Raw genomic sequence first — 24,371 nt, 5'->3', positions numbered from 1 at the left:
GCCCTCACACACGAGGACAGGATAAGCTGCAACCACTGTTCATGCAAGATAGGTGCTCGCATGCTGCTGGGTGAGTGAGTGAGTGAGTGAGTGAGTGAGTGGGTGGGTGTTTGAGTGAGTGAGTGAGTGAGTGATTGAGCGAGCGAGTGAGCGATGCTTGTGTTTATATTAGGAGAAAGGTTGTTATTACAGAAATGTTGGTATTGACATTAGGGAGAGAGTGAGTGAGTTGGGTTTAACGCTGCTGTGAGTGAGTGAGTGAGTGAGTGAGTGAGTGAGTGAGTGAGTGAGTGAGTGAGTGAGTGAGTGAGTGAGAATTTAACAGTATTGAGAGTCAGAATATTCTTTATCGCTTGTACATAATGAAGTCTGCAAACCAGTGGTTGACGAGGTGAACCGTCCATGTCACGGGGGGGGTAAAATGACAGGCAGGAGAGTTCAAAATTAAGCATGAAAGTCTTTTGTTTCTTGTCATGTGGTGAGGTGATATCGGGCATAACGTTGCATTCACAGGGGGGGGGGGGGGTCTAGTCCAGACTAATTCCAGTTTTATAGTGCAAGCCCTCTGAGATACCATGCAGTTTAAAATGGATAGCCTATTCAGATACATTGTTCTGACTCCAAGCCGAAACAGTCCTTGTTTTATTCCCTTTGTTGAGTGACAGGCAGGGAAACAACAAGTACCATCTTTTAATGTCTTTAAGGTATGATGCAGCTCAGTCGAACCACCTAAGTTCCGCTCTCGGGACATACACTCTATCCACGAAACCACAGAGGTGGTCTTTCTTGTCATTACCATCATGTTGACTGTTAGAGATGGAAGGATCCTAGATTCAAATACCAGAGGAGATAACTCAAGAACCCCAGGACCACCTTTTTATTTCAAACACTAAGCCGTCATCAAGCCCGACCCAATCCAATTTAGAGGACTCCCACAGTAGACTGCTGGAGACCTGCTGTAACTGGATCTCCAGTGGAAGAATTATGAGAGCATCTCTAATTTCAATACTACAAAACATACTCACTGTGTATTCTGTTTGGGCAAAGCCAAGCGAAACCATGAAAAAAAAGAAAGATATAAAGAATTAGTTTTCTTATGAAGCAAACTCTATTTATTTCATATCAAAGTCATATTATATACAGTCAAACACTGTTGTGTCGAAGTTGAATGATCCTGTGTACCTAAATAATTTGAGTTATCCGAAGTTCGACAAAACTGAAAATTGTGAATAAAGAAGGAATACGCAGTGACCAAGCTTCTGCTTCGAGATAACCGTAAATTTGACACATCAAAGTTTGACACAACAGTGTTTAACGTTTTGTTGAAGATTTACCAAATACCAGCATAACATCAGTATTGTTGTACAAGGTGTAGTTTTCTATATACCCCAGGATAAATGCATTGTCTATTTAGGCACTTCCAGTTCGGGTAAACACATGCCTAATGTAGTACAACTTCAAAACAGAAAGTCCTCCGTAACGCTTCCAGCTGCCATAAAAAAATTCTAAAGTTTTAAGCACATCTAGTCAAATGACCTTGACATTTAACATAACCTAACAACACACAACATCTGAGGTGGTGTTACAATCATGAAGACTCCATACCACGTCAACATTACTTTCTGAACGAAACTGTTTGAGTGAATGACCTTCAAATTGACCTTGACATTTGACACAACCATGACATATGGCATATGTCATAGTTTCATAGCTCTATATATTTCGATCATGCAATCTGGTTGTTGGCAATTTTCTAACATGACATGACATGACATAACATAACATAACATAACATAACATAACATAACATAACATAACATAACATAACATAACATAACATAACATAACATAACATAACATAACATAACATAACAAACATAACATAACATAACAAACATAACATAACATAACAAACATAACATAACATAACATAACATAAAATAAACTCAACTTTTGAATGGGATTGTTCTATCATTCTGATTACACATTGTAAGTAATCTGTTTGAATATCACTGACACTAGCACAGCATAATGGTGAGTGAGCCAGATTTACACCATATTTCCAGCGATATCACATCGGGGAAAACCCAAAATGGGCTACACACAATGTACTCATGTGGGGAATCAAGTGACAAGTCTAAAACAAGACTAAATATAGTTTATGTGTTGAACATAGAAAGTACAACCAGCATCTTGTTCTATTCCTGTACACTATGACATGAAACAGTTTCTTCAAACTTGTCTAATATTTGAATATTATTTTGTTGGAAGAAATACAGCAAGATGATGACGCAGCCTTATCATAAACATATTCAAACCAATGTGTCACAAAAGCAGTCACAAAAGCAGTCACAAAATTGTCTGAGGCGGGTGCTGGTGCCTACTAATTATGTCTGTTTCTGAACAAAGGAATGGGTCATCTGCAGCCTACCCCAAAGGAATGAGCAATCCTTGAAATCCTTGAAACCATATGTACACCTGTTGCTCAGCGTATGGCATTTAGCAACATACTGCAGTCAAACAAAACGGCTGCTTATATTGGTCTCCCTCCGCCATATTCGTCCCACAGTGACACCATATCACGCCTCACGTCGATTCACAGTGGTTACAGAATCACACAGCGCAACCAACTCGGTCAGCACACTACTGGTCATGTAATTTCAAAGCTTGCAGTTTTCTAACATTAGTTTTCGAAGTTGCAACTTGTACGACAGAAAACACCTCAACTCACAATTACCAGCGACACCGAACTTCGGAAGGGTTTGTTTACATTTCTTAGATCGACCCTACAATGTACTTGTGGAATGTTTCTAGTCATGTGAATAATTTGAAGCAATTAATATTAAAAGTTAAATTTAAATATCCTACTTATTGCTGCATGGGATCATGGATACCCAAACACTGAATGAAATGTGACGTATTTAAATAACAAACTACCCATTTTAAGGTGTATTATGTTCAAAACATAAATATGTCCCTTAACATAAGGGTGGAGGCAATTAGATGTAAGAGCCTGTCACTTAGCCCTGTTCGAGGATTTTCAATTTACATCACAGGTCATTACTGATTTTTAACCAAGCTCCAATATAACATAAGATTAATCTTAAATTCGGCATCTTACAAAAGAACCCTACTTTATTACACTGCGTGTGGTTGTAGAACAAACTTTATTTCCTAATTGTATAATTAGAAATTGGGAATTTGTACTGATATTTGTGCAGACTTTGGGTTGAATATTACCCTATGAGTAGGTCTAGATAAACCCCTGCCCTGGCAGACAGGTTTCTGGACTAACAAGGTCTTATACGTCTTTGAAAGGCATTTAGAAGTGATACACATAAGGAAGAGAATGTATGGATGTCAACTTCTTTATTATGAGGAACACACATTTCAGGGTATATTATTACTCCTTCATCAAGTGAATGAAGATGGAAGAAGTAAGAATATCCTCCGAAACGTTGTGTTCCTCATAATAAAGAAGTTGACATCCATATACTGTAAATCTTGAAATTAACGCGAGCGTGAATTAAATGCGAAAAATGCAAGTGGTCTTTGCTCGCCACCCTTTGTTCTTAGTGACAAAGTGTCAAAGGCCGACACGAGCCAGCGTGCATGTATCGTTTTTGCGGAAGTACTATTTGGAAGTGCTATTTGGTGTGTGATTGGATTAATGTAAGGTTGGATTAAGGTGAGGATTCTAAACCTGACTGAGGACATCTTTAGATAGAAATCCACTGATGCTTGAGAGGATGGGGTGTCCCATTCATATTGAGTCAGTGGTCGCATTCTTTTGGAGACGCATTAATTTCACGATTTACAGTATTCCTTTCCTTACCAAGGTCTTGTTATAGTTTGACTTCAAGAGAAGGTCAATGAATTGCTTGGGTTGATATAAACCCAGGGAACATCCATTGATATCCATGATTACAGGGAGATACAATCTGACTGGGTGATCAAAGCCTCATACATCATGTCTCCATTACGAGAGTACTGACAGTAAATCTATTGTAGCTGATGGATGTCATCCAAATGGGTGAATTAGCTATCGCAAGTATAATCACCAAGACATGATGAGCTAATCCTAGGTACAAACATGCATGCATCACAGTAGGATGTCTGCTCCCTCAAGAAGGACCATTTGATCAGCTTGGCTAAACCGAGCAACATATTATGGGAGCATTTTCCACAAGACAAGTTGGTCAATAAAACCAATCAAGCAAAGCTCTTCAAAGTTAGATTGAAGTGATTATGAAAAATGTAAAATGATACAAGCTGATTGAAAAATCATCGACTTATTTTTTAACTTTTCAGACCAGACCCTGTTTTTTTCTTGATATTAAAAGGAAAAAACAACTACCGTATATAGTTAAGGGACTTACCGTATTCGACCTAATAAGCGCCCCGCTCTAATAATCGCACACGACGATATTTGCTAATATATGTTGGCTAGTGAACAATCCCCTTCTGACTGAACAATGTACACACGACTTATTTATTTGTGTATAGTATGCACTCGTGTATTATGTGTGTCTTAATTAAAACCAATTAAATTCTGAAAATATATATCTGTTGTATATAAACATTTCAGGCTGTCAGCATAAACCACGAAATTTAAGGTCTTTGAACTCTGGGTTTTTTTCCACCTAAATAATATTCTAATAAGAGCCTCCTATTTCTAATTTTGAGAGCACCCTATGCACTTATTACGTAGGTAATACGGTATGTATGTTTCAATTCCTATGCCTTGTAGCTTTGCTTTTTCACGTATTAACAGACCTGTTCCTAAATAAATGATTAATCCTCTGAACAATATACCTGAATTTTAAACAATTACCCAGAATTCTTTGTGTTCTTAGCTGACTTTGTTTGTTTATTTATTTGTTGTTTAACGCCACACTCAACAATATTCCAGCTATATGACAGCAGTCTGTAAATAATCAAGTCTGGCACAATCTAGTGATTGACATCATGAGCATCAATCCATGCAATTGGGATACGATTACCTGCATTCTTAGCTTACTTAACAATTATACGTTGACTGGTAACTGACAAAACATTTTCAGTTTTTTTTATTTTTTATTCAGTACCTTCTACATTTGAAAAGCAAGAAATACCGCTCATCCTCAATAATCCAGGGTATTATATCTTCATTATGTGTGCATAAATATTCCGGACCCATTCATTACCATTGTCCTGTTCTGATCCATATTCAAAAGAACTTGGCTAAAAGAGCCAACCAATCAAATTACACTTGTGAGCAAGATTTACCATAGTCAATTGGAGATATAATCAGGCACAGGGCCACGGATAGCCATACTATACTATCCGTGGCCCTGTGTAATCAGGGGTCCGGAAAATTAAAAATCCCAATCGGACATTTGCATTCAAATAGCGTATTTTAGTACGACTTTTCATAATACGTATTCATAATATGATGAATTAAGAATTGTTTCAACTTAAATTGTTTAATTCACCGGGCAATTAATAACAAATAATATCATTTTAGATGTACATGGAAAACTTACGTTTATAACGATCTGTTAACGTAGTGAACGGTCTAATTAATATTCATGAGTTATATTCATGAGTCTGCTCAAGTGTACGCGTTGTAACATTTGGATCGAGACTATTATCCCATATTTGGTTATCACGTGACCTCACGGGAAAAGTTTTTTTTTAAACTAAAGATTATTTAAAAACAAGACAGATAATATAATCACAAATACTAAAACATCATTGATAGCAATAGTTATTTGAATACTTTTTTCATCTTTACTTAATTATTGACCATAAAAAATTTTGATATCGATCGTCACAGAAAGCAAAATGGCGGTCAAACAAGATTCAATATATGACTAGCTACTGAAAACAATAAAATCTGCAAATCCTGGCTGTCGTCACGCTTTCGCTTCTTGTCTGAGGTTACGTATCGTAGCATTGTGAGGATAATGAGGTACATTGATGATGCAAGGTATTTATGTACAGTTGTAAACACCTTTCACTCAAATTAACAAGATGTTTCTCAGTAATTAATCCTTGTTTAATCAGTGTCAACTCAGTTTATTGCCTATTACAGTGATTGACCGATTGGACTATCATGTATGTACGATGTATTTACAGCAATCAAAACAAACAAAGCTTGTCAGTGTAGATAATCTTCATTGTGTTACAACTGCAGACAGAAACTGCTCAGTTCTAACTGTTGATCATGTCCAGTCAAAATTTAAGAATGTCCAGACAATACTTTTTAAAATGTCCGGACAGAAAAATTTAAATGTCCGGTAACCAATATTTTAAACCGGACATTTGAGATTCCCAATCGGACATGTCCGGCGCATATGACGGTTTCCAAACCCCTGGATATAATACACTGGATAATAGAAGATGGACATCATTCTTTTCAAACAAATGATTACAAACCTGTTATGGTGAATGGATAAAAGTTCCATGCTTTTTCTGTTATATAAAAGATTCTTGGAATAATTGATTGTACCCAGCCAGGCAGTCGACTGTAAAAAAGAAAAGGTCAAGAATTACAATGAAGTTTGACATAAGGAGAAGTGTTGCTTATTACACAGAAGTTGGTATTGACATTAGGAAAATGCTTGCTTATTACAGAGAAGTTGGTATTGACATTAGGAGAAGTGTTGCTTATTACACAGAAGTTGGTATTGACATTAGGAAAATGCTTGCTTATTACAGAGAAGTTGGTAATGACATTAGGAGAAAGGTTATGTTTTACACAGAAGTTGGTTTTGACATTAAGGGAAAGGCTGCTTATTTCACTGAAGTTGGTTTTGACCTTAGGTGAAAGATTGCTTATTACAGAGAAGTTGGTAATGACATTAGGAGAAAGGTTATGTTTTACACAGAAGTTGGTTTTGACATTAAGGGAAAGGCTGCTTATTTCACTGAAGTTGGTATTGACCTTAGGTGAAAGATTGCTTATTGACATAAGGAAAATGGTTGCTTATTACCGAAAAGTTGGTATTCTCATTAGGAGAAAGGCTCAGCCTTATAACAGAGAGAGAGTGAGTATGTTTTTTCCGTTTTAGCAATATTACAGCAATATCACGGTAGGGAACACCAGAAATGGCCTACACACATTGTACCCTTGTGGGGAATTGAACCCTGGCCTTCAGCTTGATGAGTGGACACTTTAACCACTAGACTAACCCACTGCCCCCTTAATACAGAGAAGTTGGTATTGAAATTTAGAAAATTATTTCATATTACAGAGAAGTTGGTATTGACATTAGGGAGTGAGTGAAGGAGTTAATGGAGCTTTTAACAGTATTCCAGTGATATCACAGCATGTCATCTTGATGTGAAACCCACTAGCATGGGTATGGTGCTGACAAACCCAGAAACCTAATCGGTGCGAACAGGAATTCAATCAACATAGGTTTCTGGCATGCCCAAGGTCGCATTTTGGAACAGCCAATTGCAACATGTCTAATATGCAGTTTGACATCTTACCTAAATAGGTCAACGCACTGTGCCACATCTTACCTTGATATTCATCATGTGTTTTTATTGCATGGTTAGACTTACAACCTTGGCAGGTGTTTCTCTATCAACAATTATGGGCCAGAAGGTATAAACCATACTAAGTCATGTACTCATATTGATTTCTCAATCAATTGTTTGACATGCAACAAGTCAGATACTTGTATTGATTCTTTCCATAAATATTGACATTATACCTGTATAGATACACTTCACACTGCAAAGTATTGATATTTTACCTGGACAGGTGTACTTGATTCTCATTGCTTACCTCATCAGGTGTATTTACATCTCACTGCTTACCTGGACAGGTGTAATTGACTCTCACTGCTTACCTGGACAGGTGTACTTAATTCTCACTGCTTACCTGGACAGGTGTACTTGCCTCTCACTGCTTACCTGGACAGGTGTAATTGACTCTCACTGCTTACCTGAACAGGTGTACTTAATTCTCACTGCTTACCTGGACAGCTGTTCTTAATCCTTACTGCTTGCCTGGAATGCTGTAATTAATTCTCACTGCTTACTTGGACAGGTATACATTGCTTACCTGGACAGGTGTACTTGCCTCTCATCGCTTACCTGGTCAGCTGTACATAATCTTCACTGCTTACTTGGACAGATGTACTTGCCTTTCACTGCTTACCTGGACAGGTGTACTTGACTCTCACTGCTTACCTGAACAGGTGTACGTAATTCTCACTGCTTACCTGGAATGCTGTAATTAATTCTCACTGCTTACTTGGACAGGTATACATTGCTTACCTGGACAGGTGTACTTGCCTCTCATCGCTTACCTGGTCAGCTGTACCTGATTCTCACTGGTTACCTAGACAGGTGTACCTAAATGTCATTGCTCACCTGGACAGGTGTACTTAAACTGCTCATCTAAACAGGTATACTTACATCTCACTGCTTACCTGGACAGGTGTACATGACTCTCACTGCTTACCTGGACAGGTGTACATGACTCTCGCTGCTTACCAGGACAGGTGTACATGACTCTCACTGCTTACCCGGACAGGTGTACATGACTCTCACTGCTTACCAGGACAGGTACACATAATCCTCACTGCTTACCTGGACAGGTGTACATGACTCTCACTGCTTACCCGGACAGGTATACCTAATCCTCACTGCTTACCTGGACAGGTAAATTTAAATCTTACTGCTTAGCTTTACAGTTTTACTTGATTCTCACTCTGCTTACCTGTGACATCTTACTTGGACAGGTGTACTTAATTCTCACTGCACAATGTGCCATTTTACATGGACAGATATATATGTTATGCAATCGACTATTTGACATCTTGATTTCTACCAACAATTTAGCCATTATGGCGTTCAGGCACACATACTGACGGTTTGTTTCTTACCTGGACAGGTGTATTCGTTTCTCGGTGTACTGACCATGTCCGTGCTCCGGGTGCTCGCACGCCTCGTTCTTGATGACCTCAACCCCCTCCCCCTTCTCACTCTGCTCATGGCAGTGCTTGGTGATCATGTACAGCTGGCCAATACGATACTGAAATACAACAACATATACTTGAAAATCATGTATTTATTCTCATTTTCTTTTAGTAAATCTGACTGATGAAATATCAAAATAAATAATAAATGAAACAAAGTTAACATGTAATAACAATAATCATAAAAATAATGTTTTAAGTGATTTTCTTGTTTCGAGTATTTATTTAAATTTTGAAAGACAAGCATGGGATCCTGAAGACCTTTGCAATCCCAGATCTTTGTGAGTTGTCAGGAATGTATTACTATCTAATGTAAGCAGTGGTGTGGAAGTTACTATATATTTTGATGCATCTTTGATCAAGTGTAATCATGGTAATCTGGAATAAACAGTTAGACTAATCCAGCATGGGATAGAACCTTCCAGAAGATATTTAGCATATATATATAAGTGGGGCAAGTGCATGGATATTTCATCTCACATTACATCTCACATTACATCAAGACCAGCTGTTGTGTGAAGACCATTGTTTTCACCCTGGATATCCAGCCTTGACCTACTTTGTTAGCTTGACCACAGTTGCTGCTAGGGGAATACTATTACCATTGCTATTATATTTTATACCGTCATTAAAATTGTACTGCCACTCCATTGTGTACTGCCACTGTAATTGCTGTGTAGTTATTTGTATTGACTTGTAAAACGTACCGTATTCAACGTAATAAGAGCCCCGCTCTAATAAGCGCCCATGGCAATATTTGCTAATATATTGGCATGTGAACAATCCCAATGAGCGCCCCTTTCCATTTATCAATGTACACAAAACTTACTTCGAGTATAATACGCACTCCCTTAATTATGGGCAATTAAATTCTGGAAAATATCTCTCTCATATGTAATACGCACAGACTTTTTCTTTCGTAGTATCATTTCAGGCTGTCGTGTATATGACTGTCATGATCCATCATTGGAAATAGAATATCAATAAATCCACATTGAATTACGCAAGTTAACCCCTTTCTTACACTGTGTAAGTGTTCATTGTATATCTACTCTTATGTTAGTAATCTATTTTATTAATTTTATTCAAAATTTCATTCATGAATGTTTACATAATTTCAGCAAAATTGTGTCTCTACGATACTTACAACTTCCGTTCACCCCGTTCCATAGAGCCCACTTTACCACATACCGCGAGAGTGCCAACTCATATTTATCAATGCAACAATGATTTTATTTTCTTCTGTTTCATTTTTTTACGAGCCTTGCATCAAGATAAACATTTGTCATGGTTAACTTTCAGTGAGAAAATATCTCAAAAGTCGAAGAACTATTTCCATTTGCAGAGTTTTCATTTGTTTACATCAGGTGCTGTCATCAAAGCTATACGGAGAGGTACGGACACTTTGATGCATAAATATATATTGTCGTGCACCTCAAAGTCGTAATTTTAGTAGCAAATAATTACTCAAAATATGCAAAGCATCTGTCTCTTCTGATGTCAGTGTTTATTTAAAAACGTGAATAAAGTCTGGTCACATGCAAATCAGCCTGTGGCGGTGCTGTTATGCGAAGTTGTGTTACTTGTGAAAACGTTGATTAATTAAAAACTAGATGTACTTTTTAGGATATTTGTATTTATATATTAATCTCGGGTAGATGGTTGTAGTATTTTTATTCACAAGCTGTATATGTCATTGTGAAACTGGTGACCTGTCATGACCAGTACCATAGCCGACACAATAACAACAATTAAACATGTCTTGAGAAAAAAAATACAAGTTAATTTTGCAAAAAAAAGTTGCTGAAACAAAGAATTGATTATAAACATTTAATACATCGTCATTCTCACCGAAAAATAAGGTAAGTAAGGTAATATAAGGTAATTAATGAGGTAATATTTGAAAATCATAATCACAGAGCGGATGTTTATATTTTATTTTTCAACTTTACCTGCTGATTATTGGTACTTCCTGTTAGGAACAATGGGCGTCGACGATCATTTTCACTCATCGTTTATGTGGAATTTAGTTATCACAAATACATAGATATGTAAGTTAATACATGCAAGCAGGAAGCTAGCATTAATTGTGAGAGACATACATATCTAAAGGGGTAAAATACTGAGAACAGTCATTTTCTACACTCGCCAAACCACGAAATTTACGATCTTTCAATTCTTTTTTTTTTTCACCAAAATTATATTCCAATAAGCGCCCCCTATTTCTAATTTTGAGAGCGACCTGGGCGCTTATTACGTTGAATACGGTAGTTCATTTTATAATACAATTGTTAATTGTATACCATTTCTTTGTTGATTGTTGGTTTCACACTAAATTCTTTAACGTATAGATTTATGGGTTAGCTTATTGTTTCCATTTGGAAGTCAACATGTAACCATGGTAACACATCAAAGTCAAAGTTGTACAGTGCAAATGGTGATATTTCCTTATCAAGAATAAACTAGGAATAGATAGAGGTTTGTCCTTGCAGTGACCTGGTGACGTATTTCTGTACCATTCTATATCACCATCCCACTGTACTTTTATCAAGATGACCAAGCGGAATGAGGATGCTGAAGGGTCAACAGCTTGTCAGTGATAAATCAATCACATCAGGCTGTTGACCATGTTAACAGGGAGTAATGGTTGACCTTGATCAAATAATCTCATTAACGATGTTAATTAACACGATAATTGACCTCTGGGCATGATCATGACTTTATAATGACCTAAAAATACATGCCCAGATCAATCATTTTCTCCTTTTGCAAGGGTTGGTGCATGTCATCAATCCCAATTGCGTGGTTCAATCACTGGATTGTCTGGTCCAGACTTGATTATTTACAGACCGCCGTCATATAGCTGGAATATTGCTGAGTGCGGTGTTAAACAACAAACCAACCAACCAAATCCTTTTGCAATGTCTAAAGGTGAGTTTGACATTAATTTTGAAAAGCTAAAAATGTCATAAAAATGTGAAAATATGTTCAAGTTACTAGATTCTTTTAAGTTTCTAGACTATCAGATACCAGTTTCATTTCATTGGTATCAAAATCCATGCCAACAATATTTTCAGCAACCATATGAATTTTGAATCTCATAAAAAACAGTTCACACTGTGCATATCGATATGTAACCTTTAAATGTTAATATTTATCATGTTTATCAGTTTATCAACCTTGGATAAAATTCTTAACACCATGAAGCCAGGCAAGATGATGAATTATAAAGCCAGAAACGTGCTTCCCTGTAAGTTTCAGATTGAATAAAACAAATTATAAGAGGTATTTTTTATATTTTAGTACAACCCATAATTTTATTACAGATTTTAACAAAGGTCATCAATCACCATAACAAAGCTGATGCTAAATATACCTGAATTACGTCAAATACATGTCAATGAAACATCTCGTGTATGTCAGTCACGCACTGGGTCATGGTGTTCATACTAAGCCGCCCACACCCCGGACTGATCAATCATCTTGCGTTCTTGTTCAAAGGGATCTTCAGACACACACCGACAGCCATTACTAGCATTTCATCTAGCTCTGGTTTTCAAGTGTAGTGATGTTGTCTAAATAATGTCTTTGATAATTTAATAACAACTTCATTATGTTTTTTGCCTTAAGATGTTCACCTATATTATTAACCACGTTGAAAACCAAAAGGAAAACAATGGTTAATACGGTAAAAACTGATAAAATTGTGCTGGATCAGTGTTTCATACAATTTGCCTGATACAGTAAATAGAAGTTAGAGAAAAATGTATTCATCGCTTTTTCAGGAAAATTAGATGCCATTTTCAAGGACAGAAGAAGACATTTTTAAGAAAAATCTTCAAGGACTGGGGACATTTCATGAACACTAGATGACATTCAAGGACATTTCTTAGCATGTCAAATGACATCCAATCTCATTAAAATCAGATATGGATGGGATGTCCTCAGATCTTTGTTTAGCGATATCGAGAACTAAGATCTGATTTTAATGAGATTGAATGACATCATCAAGGACCCCAAGGGACATTTTCAATGACAAGTTCTATCTTTTTACTCCTATTTTACCATGTTTCAACTGAAATTATTTCCTTTTAAATGATACATACACACAAGGTACTGTTACTACTAGGAACATTTTCAAACAATTATTTAACAAGCTGCTAATTCAGAATTGTTTGTTTGTTGCTTGATGCTGCACTAAGCAATATTCCAGCTCTATGACGGCAGCCTGTAGATAATCGAGTCAGGACCAGACAATCCAGTGATTGATATCATGAGCATCGATCCACGCAATCGGGATACAATGACATGCATCAACCAAGTCAGCGAGCCTGACCACCCGATCCTGTTAGTCTCCTCTTACTACAAGCAGTCAGTTTTTATGGCAAGCATGGGTTGCTGAAGACCTACTCTACCCCGGATCTTCACCATGTTCACAGGTCTGCTAATTCAGACACTAACTGTTGGTACATTATGTGCACATCTCAAAACTAGCGTTAAATACATCACACAACGCAAGCCATTTAGCAATTTCCCACTACTTTTCATGCTATTTAAAAATGGGACAAAAGTTAATCAAGGTGCACGGCCTTCACAAGTCTGTACAAATTCAGCAGATGAGGTGTCTGGTGTGCAAACAGATATTCATTACCAATACTTAACATGTCAAACAAACTAAGACATGGACGCGACATTGAAATATTAAGCACACAAACCACTTGAGCATTAAAGGATCAGTGTGAGTGATTATTAAGAAAACCATATTTACTGTACACTAGGGCTGCAACAAATACACTATGAGGCGAATACAATTCGTATCACGAATATTGGGAAACGAATAAGAATATTAATTCACGAATACAATAACAAGTCAGCAGTTGATGTATTGTTTGTTACAGCACTTATCCAGGTGCTAGTATCTGCTCAAATGCGACAATGACCAGTGACCACAATACTGTCAAATTGAATAGAACAAGAGTGTTGTCTTTTGAAGAAATCTATGCAAATGATATGTCCTTATGGATATTTTTATGTAAATTCACATGATTGCATGTTCATAAATATTCGATTCTAGTGGCCACGAATAACGAATTCAATTCATGAATGGATACAGTTCAATTCACCAAATGCACAAGAGAATCGTAACAGCCCTACTGTTCACACTAGAATGTATACTTAATATATTGAGAATACTCAGCCAATTGTAAACATGCACTAAGTTAAGCATACAATTCATGTGTGTAAACAAACTAGCAATGTCTAGTACAGTAATTCCCCTTTTACTAATGAATGCCTCCAATGTGTATTTCAAACACATATTATTGAGAGAACATATATCTAATAGAGATACAGCCTTTCTTTATCATCCAAAACTGGCTCCCACAGGGATATGGCTTAGGTGAGATAAAATTGCATCACAATGCTTTGCAAACCATTGTGACATCATTGGTTACCATGACATCACAATCAAATGACATCACTAATGGCTCTGCTACTGAAGCTGTTAGCAGTGCTTTTTACACTTAAGACTCGGCTTATTGCTGTCTACAAACTGAAAAAGTTAGAAGAATGATGTTGGATGATAAATAAAATCTTACCCAAGTGTCTTTTGACATCAAACATATCAACACTTGTTGATAAAAGTGAAAAAAATCCTTGGCAAGCCTCGGAGTTTCTCTATTTATTCACAGTGTCATTTGTTTGTTGTTTAACCCTCATGGTGCCTGGACGTCAGTCAGCCTGCAAACCGCTCAGTGCCGCACTATGCTGACGTAGCGGTTTACAAAAACGTGTACATTGTATCAAAAGTGTTGCAACGTCTTTATTTCTTCACACAATGTAACCAAATTGTATAACATGCAACTCGAGTTGATTGTCTTTCCAACAGTATCTAAAGTCACCAAATCCAAAAGATCTATGCACTGCCCAGCCATCGATAAATGTGCTGGTATTATAAGTTTCCTACTTTTCCACATTAATCGTAATATGGACGCTCCCGAATATGGCAAGCAAAGTCAAGTAAGCGCCCTTGTTTGAAATCTAAATGACCAATAATTCATATCATTGGCAAGTACATGTCCTAACAGTGATAGACATATGATATTTATGTTGAAGTACACATTCACTGAGAATTTTCCGTGAGTTATATTTACCGATAAAAAAACCCGATGAAATTGTGCGTGTTTTTGACGTCAAACCAAAATTGACGGAAGTGGTAGTGATTAATTCATACGCAGACTGTTTCAAAGATTATGTCACAAAACGAATGACAGTTTGGAATGTATATCGTGAAGAAATCCCAGTTACGTCCATGTATGTTTCAATGACCGTGCTCTTTTATTAGTGATAAAATCAACTTCCGGGTAATTGACATCGTACATTTTCAAAGGACAAAATGTGAAAGATCGCTAAACAGCCCTGACAATACTCAAATTGACATCGCTCAATATCGGGCATCATTGTTATTTCTTAATAATTAACAAGATTATACTAACGTAATACCACCCAAGAGTAAGTACATGTAGATTCAATCAAAATTGTTGAAACGTTTTCATGGGCAGCAAATCTATTCAACAAACCTATTTTCGATCACTCGCAACTCGGGCGCCATATGTCATTGTTTCACTATGAACACCAGAAAACATACATCCTCGTATCAGCTCGTATTTCGCACTTGGCTGCCTAACTTAGACCTTTGCTCAAAATATACTTGTATGGCCAGTCCATGAAATACCACTTTTTCTTTCATTTATTCATTTGATTTATAAATACGACTTTAGAAGTGTATTTACACCTATAGCTAGGTATGTACATGTACATTAAAGGACATACGTGATAGTTTATTTCCACTAGTTTCCCATTCCATCCCATTCTACTGAAGGAAAAGTTTGAAATAGATAATGATCGTAGGTCAATGAAAGTAATGGAATTATTTGTCATAAAAGGAAAAATATATTCTTGGTATTGAACTCCGAAAATTTAACCAGCAAAATCTTACATAAAAATGGTTTATTATGTCTTTCCTTTTTTTTCTTAATTTTGGCCTAGCTAAACAACAGCTTGGAGGGAAGATATACAAATTAAAATGGTGAAAAAAACCCACAAGAATGTATTGATTTTGCTCTTAGACAAATATTTATATAAAAAGAAAATCTATTTCATACCTAGGATAAAAAACAAAGTAGAATCTAATTACTACTATATGTCACTGGTCGAAGTATTTGGTAATTTAGATAATGCAGAGTGAAAAAAGACATACATATAACTATATAAAACATCAAAACGAAGTCACATTTACACTAAAAACTTTTTGTCTTTCAGAAATTGATTATCTATATATTGTGAGAAGATCTAATTACTTTTACTGTTTATGTTATAAATTGAACCATTCGAGATTCCAATAGATGAAGCTAAAATATTTTAAAATCTAGGTGGTTTAATATTGGATCCATTTTGACAGCTTTCTCACTGTACTCAACTAAATGCATATTATTTTTTTGGAATATCAATTTAAGCCTTCAAACATATATGAAAAGCACATGTCAACATACCAAAATTAGAAAACTGCGCCAAATATTCTAAATATTCTATTCGGTCGCCGTAGACATTTTCCAATCGTGATGTACTAGATATGCTTTCTAGTTCAGTCAAAGAGAATATTGTTATTTGGAAAATGAAACCACTTGTATCCATTATACTACCACAACATTAGATCAGCTGTTTCAAGTGACATCATCCACGTCACAACACGCGAGGTCAAATCACGCGCACCTGTCCAGACGACAAATTCAGGGCGGCGGGAAATCACCGACAGTCTATAAGCCTATTTGAATAAAATTGCAGATTGTAACGAAATAAAATTAATTGTACTCATTGCTGACATTTCAGATGACATATCAAATAAGAGTTGAAGACTTCCAATAGATTATCATACGTTAATCGAGAGTACAGTGTACATAAATAATTTGTAAATCTAATATCATTTTTTGATCTAATATCCATAGCAGAATGTTTGAAAACGAGCTATAATATATTCCATTTTCTGAAGAGATTAGTAATGTGTATTTGATGATATATATGCATACACAATTGGTTATCAATTATCTTCTACAATCACAACATGTACTATGTACATTAGGCTCATGGAAACCAATCACACCGCCATTATCACAGTTTCAATGAGAGGAAAAACAAATCGAAATTGAACTTAAAAGCACAGCGTATCCATAAGCGGTTAATCCAAATACAAAAAGGTATTGATGTCATCATTGTAGAAGTTATGTTGATGTTTTCAGTAGTTGCATTATGTTTGTATCGCGTGTACCATCGACAGAAACGGGGCCTGAGCTACCACATGTGGAACCGACCTTGACACAGTTTGTTTACAATATGGCGTCGACTCACGTTAGATGTCGTGGCCACACTTCTGAAATCTCCATTTGCGACAAAATGTGAAACAGTTAGGGCAAGTCACTCACACGGTCAGGTAGTTTGAGCAATCACACATGACTCTTAGTCATTTCATATGAAAAAAGTAGCAGTTATTTGTCTGAACGGGCAAGTATGTAGGACAACCTGTAAACAAGAAATCGCGGCACAGATATGAGGCGAACGTGCCCTGTCGATCACTTCGGGCTTGGCCATTCAATGTTTTAGGTTTTGATCATGAACCTCCTGCCCATAAATATACACAATACCAACTTAATATTAACGATTATAGCTATCTTTCCATATCTTTGATTTGAATATTTTCTGTAATTCAGCATCATAAATAAAAAGACAATCTGCACTGTCGGTTGGTATGTAGCGCCGTGCTAAATCGCCATGACACACAGTCGATAAACATATGCAATACTTGGAACAAAAAACTACCGTGGCCGACTAAACGTTAGTACTCTTACGCCAATAACTGTACAGTGGGGACAAGTAAATCATTTCTGATCAGCACGATCAGATTTCTTTTTCAAATTGGCTGTCTGATATAATAATAGTTACGTGTATGTGACATGGGTGCATAATAAACATTGCCTTCATTCGCTTGGTGTTCAAACATGGCAGAAAAAGACCGAGAAGCGCGGTAACCATATTACTAATCTCGCCATATTTCGCAATCCGTAGCACTGCATAAAATATGAGTTACACGATATTAAAGTTGAGATGATTAGGGTGATGATGGTTATAAATTCATTCAATGTACGTCATAAATGTAATGGAAATATACACTGTCGTTTTCTCATGTGTACCGACCATTCCGCCATTACCGATAGTCGATAAAAGTATACAAAACGTGTAAATAAACTTGTTCATAAGGAGTGAACAGAATTGTATTTACGTGAATAAGTATACAGTTGAGAAAAATATGTCTTTCTGATCACTCAGGTCATATTTTTTCTTATGAACAAGGATTTTGTCTGAAAATATTTACGTGTATGTGACATGGGTGCATAATCAAAATTCGCCGTCATTCGCTTGGTGTTCAAACATGGCAGAAAAAGGCCGAGAAGAGCGGTAGCCACTTTACTAATCTCGCCATATTTCGCAATCCGTAGCACTGTATAAAGTACGAGTTACACGATGTTAAAGCTAAGATGATTTGGGTGATGATGGTTATAGTTTTGACTTAGCGCACTCAGTGTTGAATATCAAAATTCACAGTTTAAAAGGGGCATTTTCTCGGGACCATATATGGTCCCCTGGCACTATGCGGGTGTGAAAAGTGAAGGACCATATATGGTCCCGTGGCACCAAGAGGGTTAACACCGAACTCACCAATATTCCAGCTATATGACGCGGTCTGTAAATAACTGAGTCTGGACCAGACAACCCAGTGATTGACATCATGAGCATCAACATGATCAACCTACACAATTGGGATACAATGACATGCTCTAACTAAGGCAGCAAGTCTGAACACCCAATCCCATTAGTTAAGCTATAATCTTACGACAAGCTTTAGCTACTGAAGACAAAGTCTAACACCGATCTTCACAGGTATAATCACCATTAGTAAGGGGCTATTCATAACAAAGTTCCCAACAGGGGATAAAGGGAGACCCAGAATTTATGCGAGCCCCAGCCTGCATGTATCCCAACTGGTCTTGACCCAGTGTTCAAGTGAGGCCTTGGGTCAACTGGTGGTCTAGCATCTAGGAAATACAGAAAATACTTGTGCAAATGTTGGCCATGTGGTGATATTTGTGTTCCAATCAAATGAAGATGAGTAAACTAAATGCAGATAAAATTCAACATCTTGCATCAAGTAAAGTTCAATCCTTGAAAGTTTTTTCAGTTCAGAATGTGTTCATAAAACTAGAGGCCACGTGTTTACTTGAGAAAAACCATGGAGCCAGGTTCAGTCCGTTCACCACTTTCCTCAGAGCTCCGTAAACCAAACCACTATGCCCGGTCCGTCCAAAAACATACTTCCAGACAATCACTAAGTGTCAGACTCATAAATTAAAGTAATGTGTAAAAGTAACTGGCAATGAATGATACAACCACAGTTGACATTAACCTAAAAAACGACCTTGATCTTTGTCAGACAAGCCCCCACATTTCATGGTAGGAGTTGTTCAGCATGTTAGGACCTTGTTTCTCCAGACACTTGCATTTTCTCAAATATCGTTCAGATGAACAAATTTCTGGTTATCTGAATCACTTGTCAGTTACCTCCCCTACCCAAACTCTCTAGAGAAATAAACATGCTATTATATACTGCATTAGATTATTCAGATTTTGTGCTCAGTAAAAAACTACATGATATGACTTCAGCGAATTCTGGTGAACGAACTAGTGATTACAAACTTGGTCGATAAAAATGTGAGAAATGTGATACAACATCTCTGGACATGATGATTCATATTTAAATTGTATTTCCTGTATTTGTTTTAAATGCAGGATTTAGATTACCGTGTGTATTTTCTCATAAAGTAAGCCAGATATAGCAATCAGCTGTATATACATTTTTTCCCAATCTACCGGTCATTCAGATACAAAAATAACCAACGATGAAACTGCATAGAATGTTTATGCAATGGTTTGAATGAATTGCACCTAAAACAAATTATGATACCAGAAATGATATATTCCACTATTGTGTTATTTAGTCGCTGCATTTACTATATATATCTAAGTTAACAATAACCACTTGGATATAACCGATTGCTATTCCCGGATATTTACTATGTATTTGGAACAGTTTGATAAGTCACCCTTGAGATTTGCCGCAGCCTTACTTAATTTAAGTTGTGACAGCGTTGCTTTCATTTAATGTTCATAATTATGTATCTATTCTCTGTCAACTAACATTCTTTTCAATAGCGGTAATCGGTTCCTGGTTGGTGTGATGGTGAAATGGTGTGATCACTCACAGAATTGCCAAAATTAATGTAAATACTATTGAAAGAAATTTTGAATACCAGATTTCCGGATACATGAAGCATTTTATGTGCCATATATAGAGGATATTTCATGTTTCTCTCATCAAGTAACGAGTTTTCCCTGTCACGTCACGGGATCTTCAACAAACTACAACAAAAAATACTCTTGAATACTAGGAGACCACTGATAGAAGCAAAGGAAAACACGCTAGTCAAGTAACAAAAATGGTGCTTTACCAAATGGTGTGTACGAAACGAACAGAGATTTAAATGGCTAGAAGTGATATTAACTCCATTTTGCCTTGTCAATGTGGAACTAACTTAAAAAGAACGTCAACAGTTTGTGTACAGGTTAGTCACTTAAAGACAAAGAGAGACAATTCAAGGGGAGGTAACTCTTGTATGACAATAGGCCTGTCAAAGTGTTATGTTCACTGCAGTGAAAATATCACTTTTGTCAACTTCAGAAAACTCAGTCTTTCACGCTGAAGTATATAATAAATTTCGTTTCACATAATTAATGTCCAGGAGGCGAGGTTTCTGGATATCTGGGGTTCCACTGTACATGCAAATATAAAGTTTCATGCTTGTAGAAGTAACAAAGCTTAAGCATACACAAAAATGAATATACTGACCTTGACCTTTGACGTATTTTGTCAAAAAACTTTTCAAAGGCGGGCCCCCCTTATGAATTATTATGAGTTTAATCATGTAAATGATAAAAGCTTTCACTCTTATTGAGAAAGTGTGCACAATACCTTTATCATGGATTTTTCTATGCTATGCTATGCTATGCTATGCTATGCTATGCTATGCTATGCTATGCTATGCTATGCTATGCTATGCTATGCTATGCCTTCTGCCCTATGCCCTTTGACCTTTGACCTTCTCATGTCATATGCCAAACATTTTTAACTACAGCCAGCAACTGTACAAGCTTCAGTGTAATACTTCTTGTGGTTCTACTAGGTCTGGAACAAGTATAAAATTACTACCCGGTTACATGACTGTACCCTGAGTTACCTGCTGTAGGTCTTAATACTTGGTTACAAAATGTCAGATTGGTAATTATTCTACCCGAGCCCAGAAAAAAACAATTTAGATATGCGTATAAAACGATCTGACCATGCATACACTGAAACTGACTGAAGCTTTATCTTTACTCAAACATTTAAAAGTTTAAAGGAAAAAACAAAGGAACAAGTGCATAGTCACTCGTAGTGTAACCACAGAGTTGATAAGTACTCCTGAGGACCTGCCCAACCTGAGTACCAACCCTTGGGCCTACTTCTACAGGATAAAACTGTAAAACATGATAAACAATTCACATCTATAACATGTAGAGACAACAGCCTCAACAGCAGACCCCAATGAGACAGACAGCAGACCTCCCATGACACAGGCCCATTATTCATGCTCCAGGAGAGAGGATCTAAAGATACGTCTGCAGCATTTAGAAAAAAACACCCTATCATGTTGTTTCATGAGGCAAATATCCAGTGACCCGAGCTTGCTGGAAACATTGGTCTGAACACTGCAGCAGGTGTTACTTGTCATGCTTGTGAAGACACACGCACTATCTACAAATGTCTGCTAGTGATACACTTAGAAGATACAATAAGACCGATACACTTAGAAGATACAATAAGACGTAGATTGTGTACACGCACTCCATGAACAGTTTATACTTTATGCTCTGGTATTTTTATGAGAGACCTTCATCATAGTCTTTGATTTTGTTTGTTTGTTTGTTTGTTGTTTAACGACAGACTCAACAATATTCCAGCTATTTTACAGCGGTCTGTAAATAATCGACTCTGGACCAGACAATCCAGTGACTGACATCATGACCATCAATCAACACAATTCGGATACGATGACATGCATCAACCAAGTCAGCGAGCCTGACCAGCCGATCCTGTTAGTCGCCTCGTATGACAAGCACAGTCGCCTTTTACGACAAACATGGGTTGCTGAATACCTATTCTACCCAGGATTTAGTCATTTGAGGCTGAGAAAAGAAGAAGAAGAATAACCATATTCATCTCACAAAAACATTAGTAAAAACAACCACAACGCCAAATTATGGCTTTTTCTTTTTCACCCATATATGCTCCTTCCCCGATCATCATGATCATCACCCATCACATTAAAATGGATCTGTCACATGTATTAAGCATGTCCTGTCCCTTACAAACAACTTCTGCCACATACAAGTTTGAGTTCTGTCACATATAAGTCACATTTATCTAATGCAAATCCAATTTACTTCCACATCATGATCTGTTTAACACGCTACTGCCCAGGTGAGCTAACAAAAATGATAAAAACAAATAATCTGCCATGACCTTGGGCACATAGTACATATGCTTGTGATGGCAATAATTTCAAATTTTCCCAATGACACAGCCACTACCTGCAACAATAACCTGTCATTAGCCACCTTATACAACATGATTGATGGGAGTTGTCACAAGGGATCCATGATGAATTGATCTTTTCTCGGAGTCCCGAGATTAGCTTTGTCCGAGTGATGACAACCGCTATATCAATTATCCCACCTCTCACACCCATCACACAGAACATGGTAGGATCATCAGCACACTCTGAAACACCATCAACAATAGCAGTGATGAGGCTTGGCTTCATCGTCACAAAGGTACACAATTACTGAAGGCACTCTCAGTGTTGGTAGTAATATCCCAGAGGACAAAACTGATTTCTTTCAGAGACCCATCCCAAATACACTTACCATATTCCTTCAGTTTAGTGCGCACGCAAGTATAATGTGCTACCCCCTCTAGCGGGTTCAGTATTTTCGAGAATTTTTCGAAATTGTATAGAAAATAACTGAATTTTTATACAGGCATAACACATTATGTAATGATGATGATAATGATGATGATAGCCAATGTATCAAATGAGTTCAAATTTATAACAGATTTCAATTTCAAAACTGTCCTTTACTCTGATCAAAAAACATGCTCAAATATGGTTGTGTATCTAAATGTATAAATATGTTGAGTGAGTGGGTGAGAATGGTTTTACGCCGCTTTAAGCAATATTCCAGCAATATCACGGCGGGGGACACCAGAAATGGGCTTCACACATTTTACCCATGTTGGGAATCGAACCCAGGCCTTCGGCGTGACAAGTGAACGCTTTAACCACTAGGCTACCCGACCGCCCCGTGTAAATATGGAGTGAGTGAGTTAAAATTTAACGTCACATCAGCATTATTCCAGCCATATAACAACAAGAACAAGTTGATATATATGTGTGCATAGAGAACATACTATGTGTATGATGTTGTCCACAACAGAGTGAGTGAGTGAGTTGGGCTTAATGCTGCTTCGAACAGTCATCCAGTTATATCACGGGGTGTCAGCTTGATGTGGGAGGACAGCCCTAAGTGATGCATGATGCAGGACTGAGACATCTACTACTTTGGTGAGCTCAGATATGGTGCTGACAAACCTAGCAACACAATCGGGGTGGGTTAGTGTGTGGGCGGGTTTGTTTTTTTAAGCCCACAAACAACAGAAAATGGATGTGTGTTAATAATCCAAGGATCATAATCACTCAGCAAACAAAGTATTCAAACCCATGATAATGTACAAATAGGATCCCTTTCCACCAAAGGGACACAACTCTGGACAGCAAACTGTCCCCTGTCAGTTGATGATGGAGATGAGTAGTGCAGGAGTAAATGAGGCATCCACAAGTCAGCATCCACTATAATGACCAAACACCTCCAGGCACAACAGCATTGTTATAATACATAATGACGTCAATTTATTGTCCACAATATTGGCTTTAACACAGCCCTAAGGTATGTCAGGCTATTATGGCAGAACATGGTCAACGCATTCACAGCCATCGAGCAGATGTGTGACTTGACTCTGAGTAACTAGCACAATCATAACACAACCTTCAGGGACTCAAAAAGAGTGCCGACACAATGATCATGATAACACAAACTATGAGGAGGGACCTGGTATAGGCATGATAGGAT

At 37.1% G+C, this 24,371-nt stretch overlaps 1 protein-coding gene across 1 annotated transcript in view; it reads right to left on the bottom strand.

The window, feature by feature from the left end:
• Positions 1-24,371, bottom strand: part of LOC139469021 (cytoplasmic phosphatidylinositol transfer protein 1-like) — a 49,424-nt gene that overhangs the window by 16,714 nt on the left and 8,339 nt on the right. The window contains exons 2-4 of the mRNA XM_071251156.1: positions 8,886-9,034; positions 6,421-6,509; positions 1,026-1,033 (exon numbers count right to left, since the gene is read on the bottom strand). Of these exons, the coding sequence (XP_071107257.1) occupies positions 1,026-1,033; positions 6,421-6,509; positions 8,886-9,034 (246 nt within the window). The remainder of the gene's footprint in view (positions 1-1,025; positions 1,034-6,420; positions 6,510-8,885; positions 9,035-24,371) is intronic.

Source organism: Haliotis cracherodii, unplaced genomic scaffold (assembly GCF_022045235.1).
Source record: "Haliotis cracherodii isolate W230 unplaced genomic scaffold, xgHalCrac1.p SCAF_2, whole genome shotgun sequence".
In the NCBI taxonomy this organism is placed as follows: Eukaryota; Metazoa; Mollusca; class Gastropoda; order Lepetellida; family Haliotidae; genus Haliotis; species Haliotis cracherodii.
This window is presented reverse-complemented; position numbering and strand designations above follow the sequence as displayed.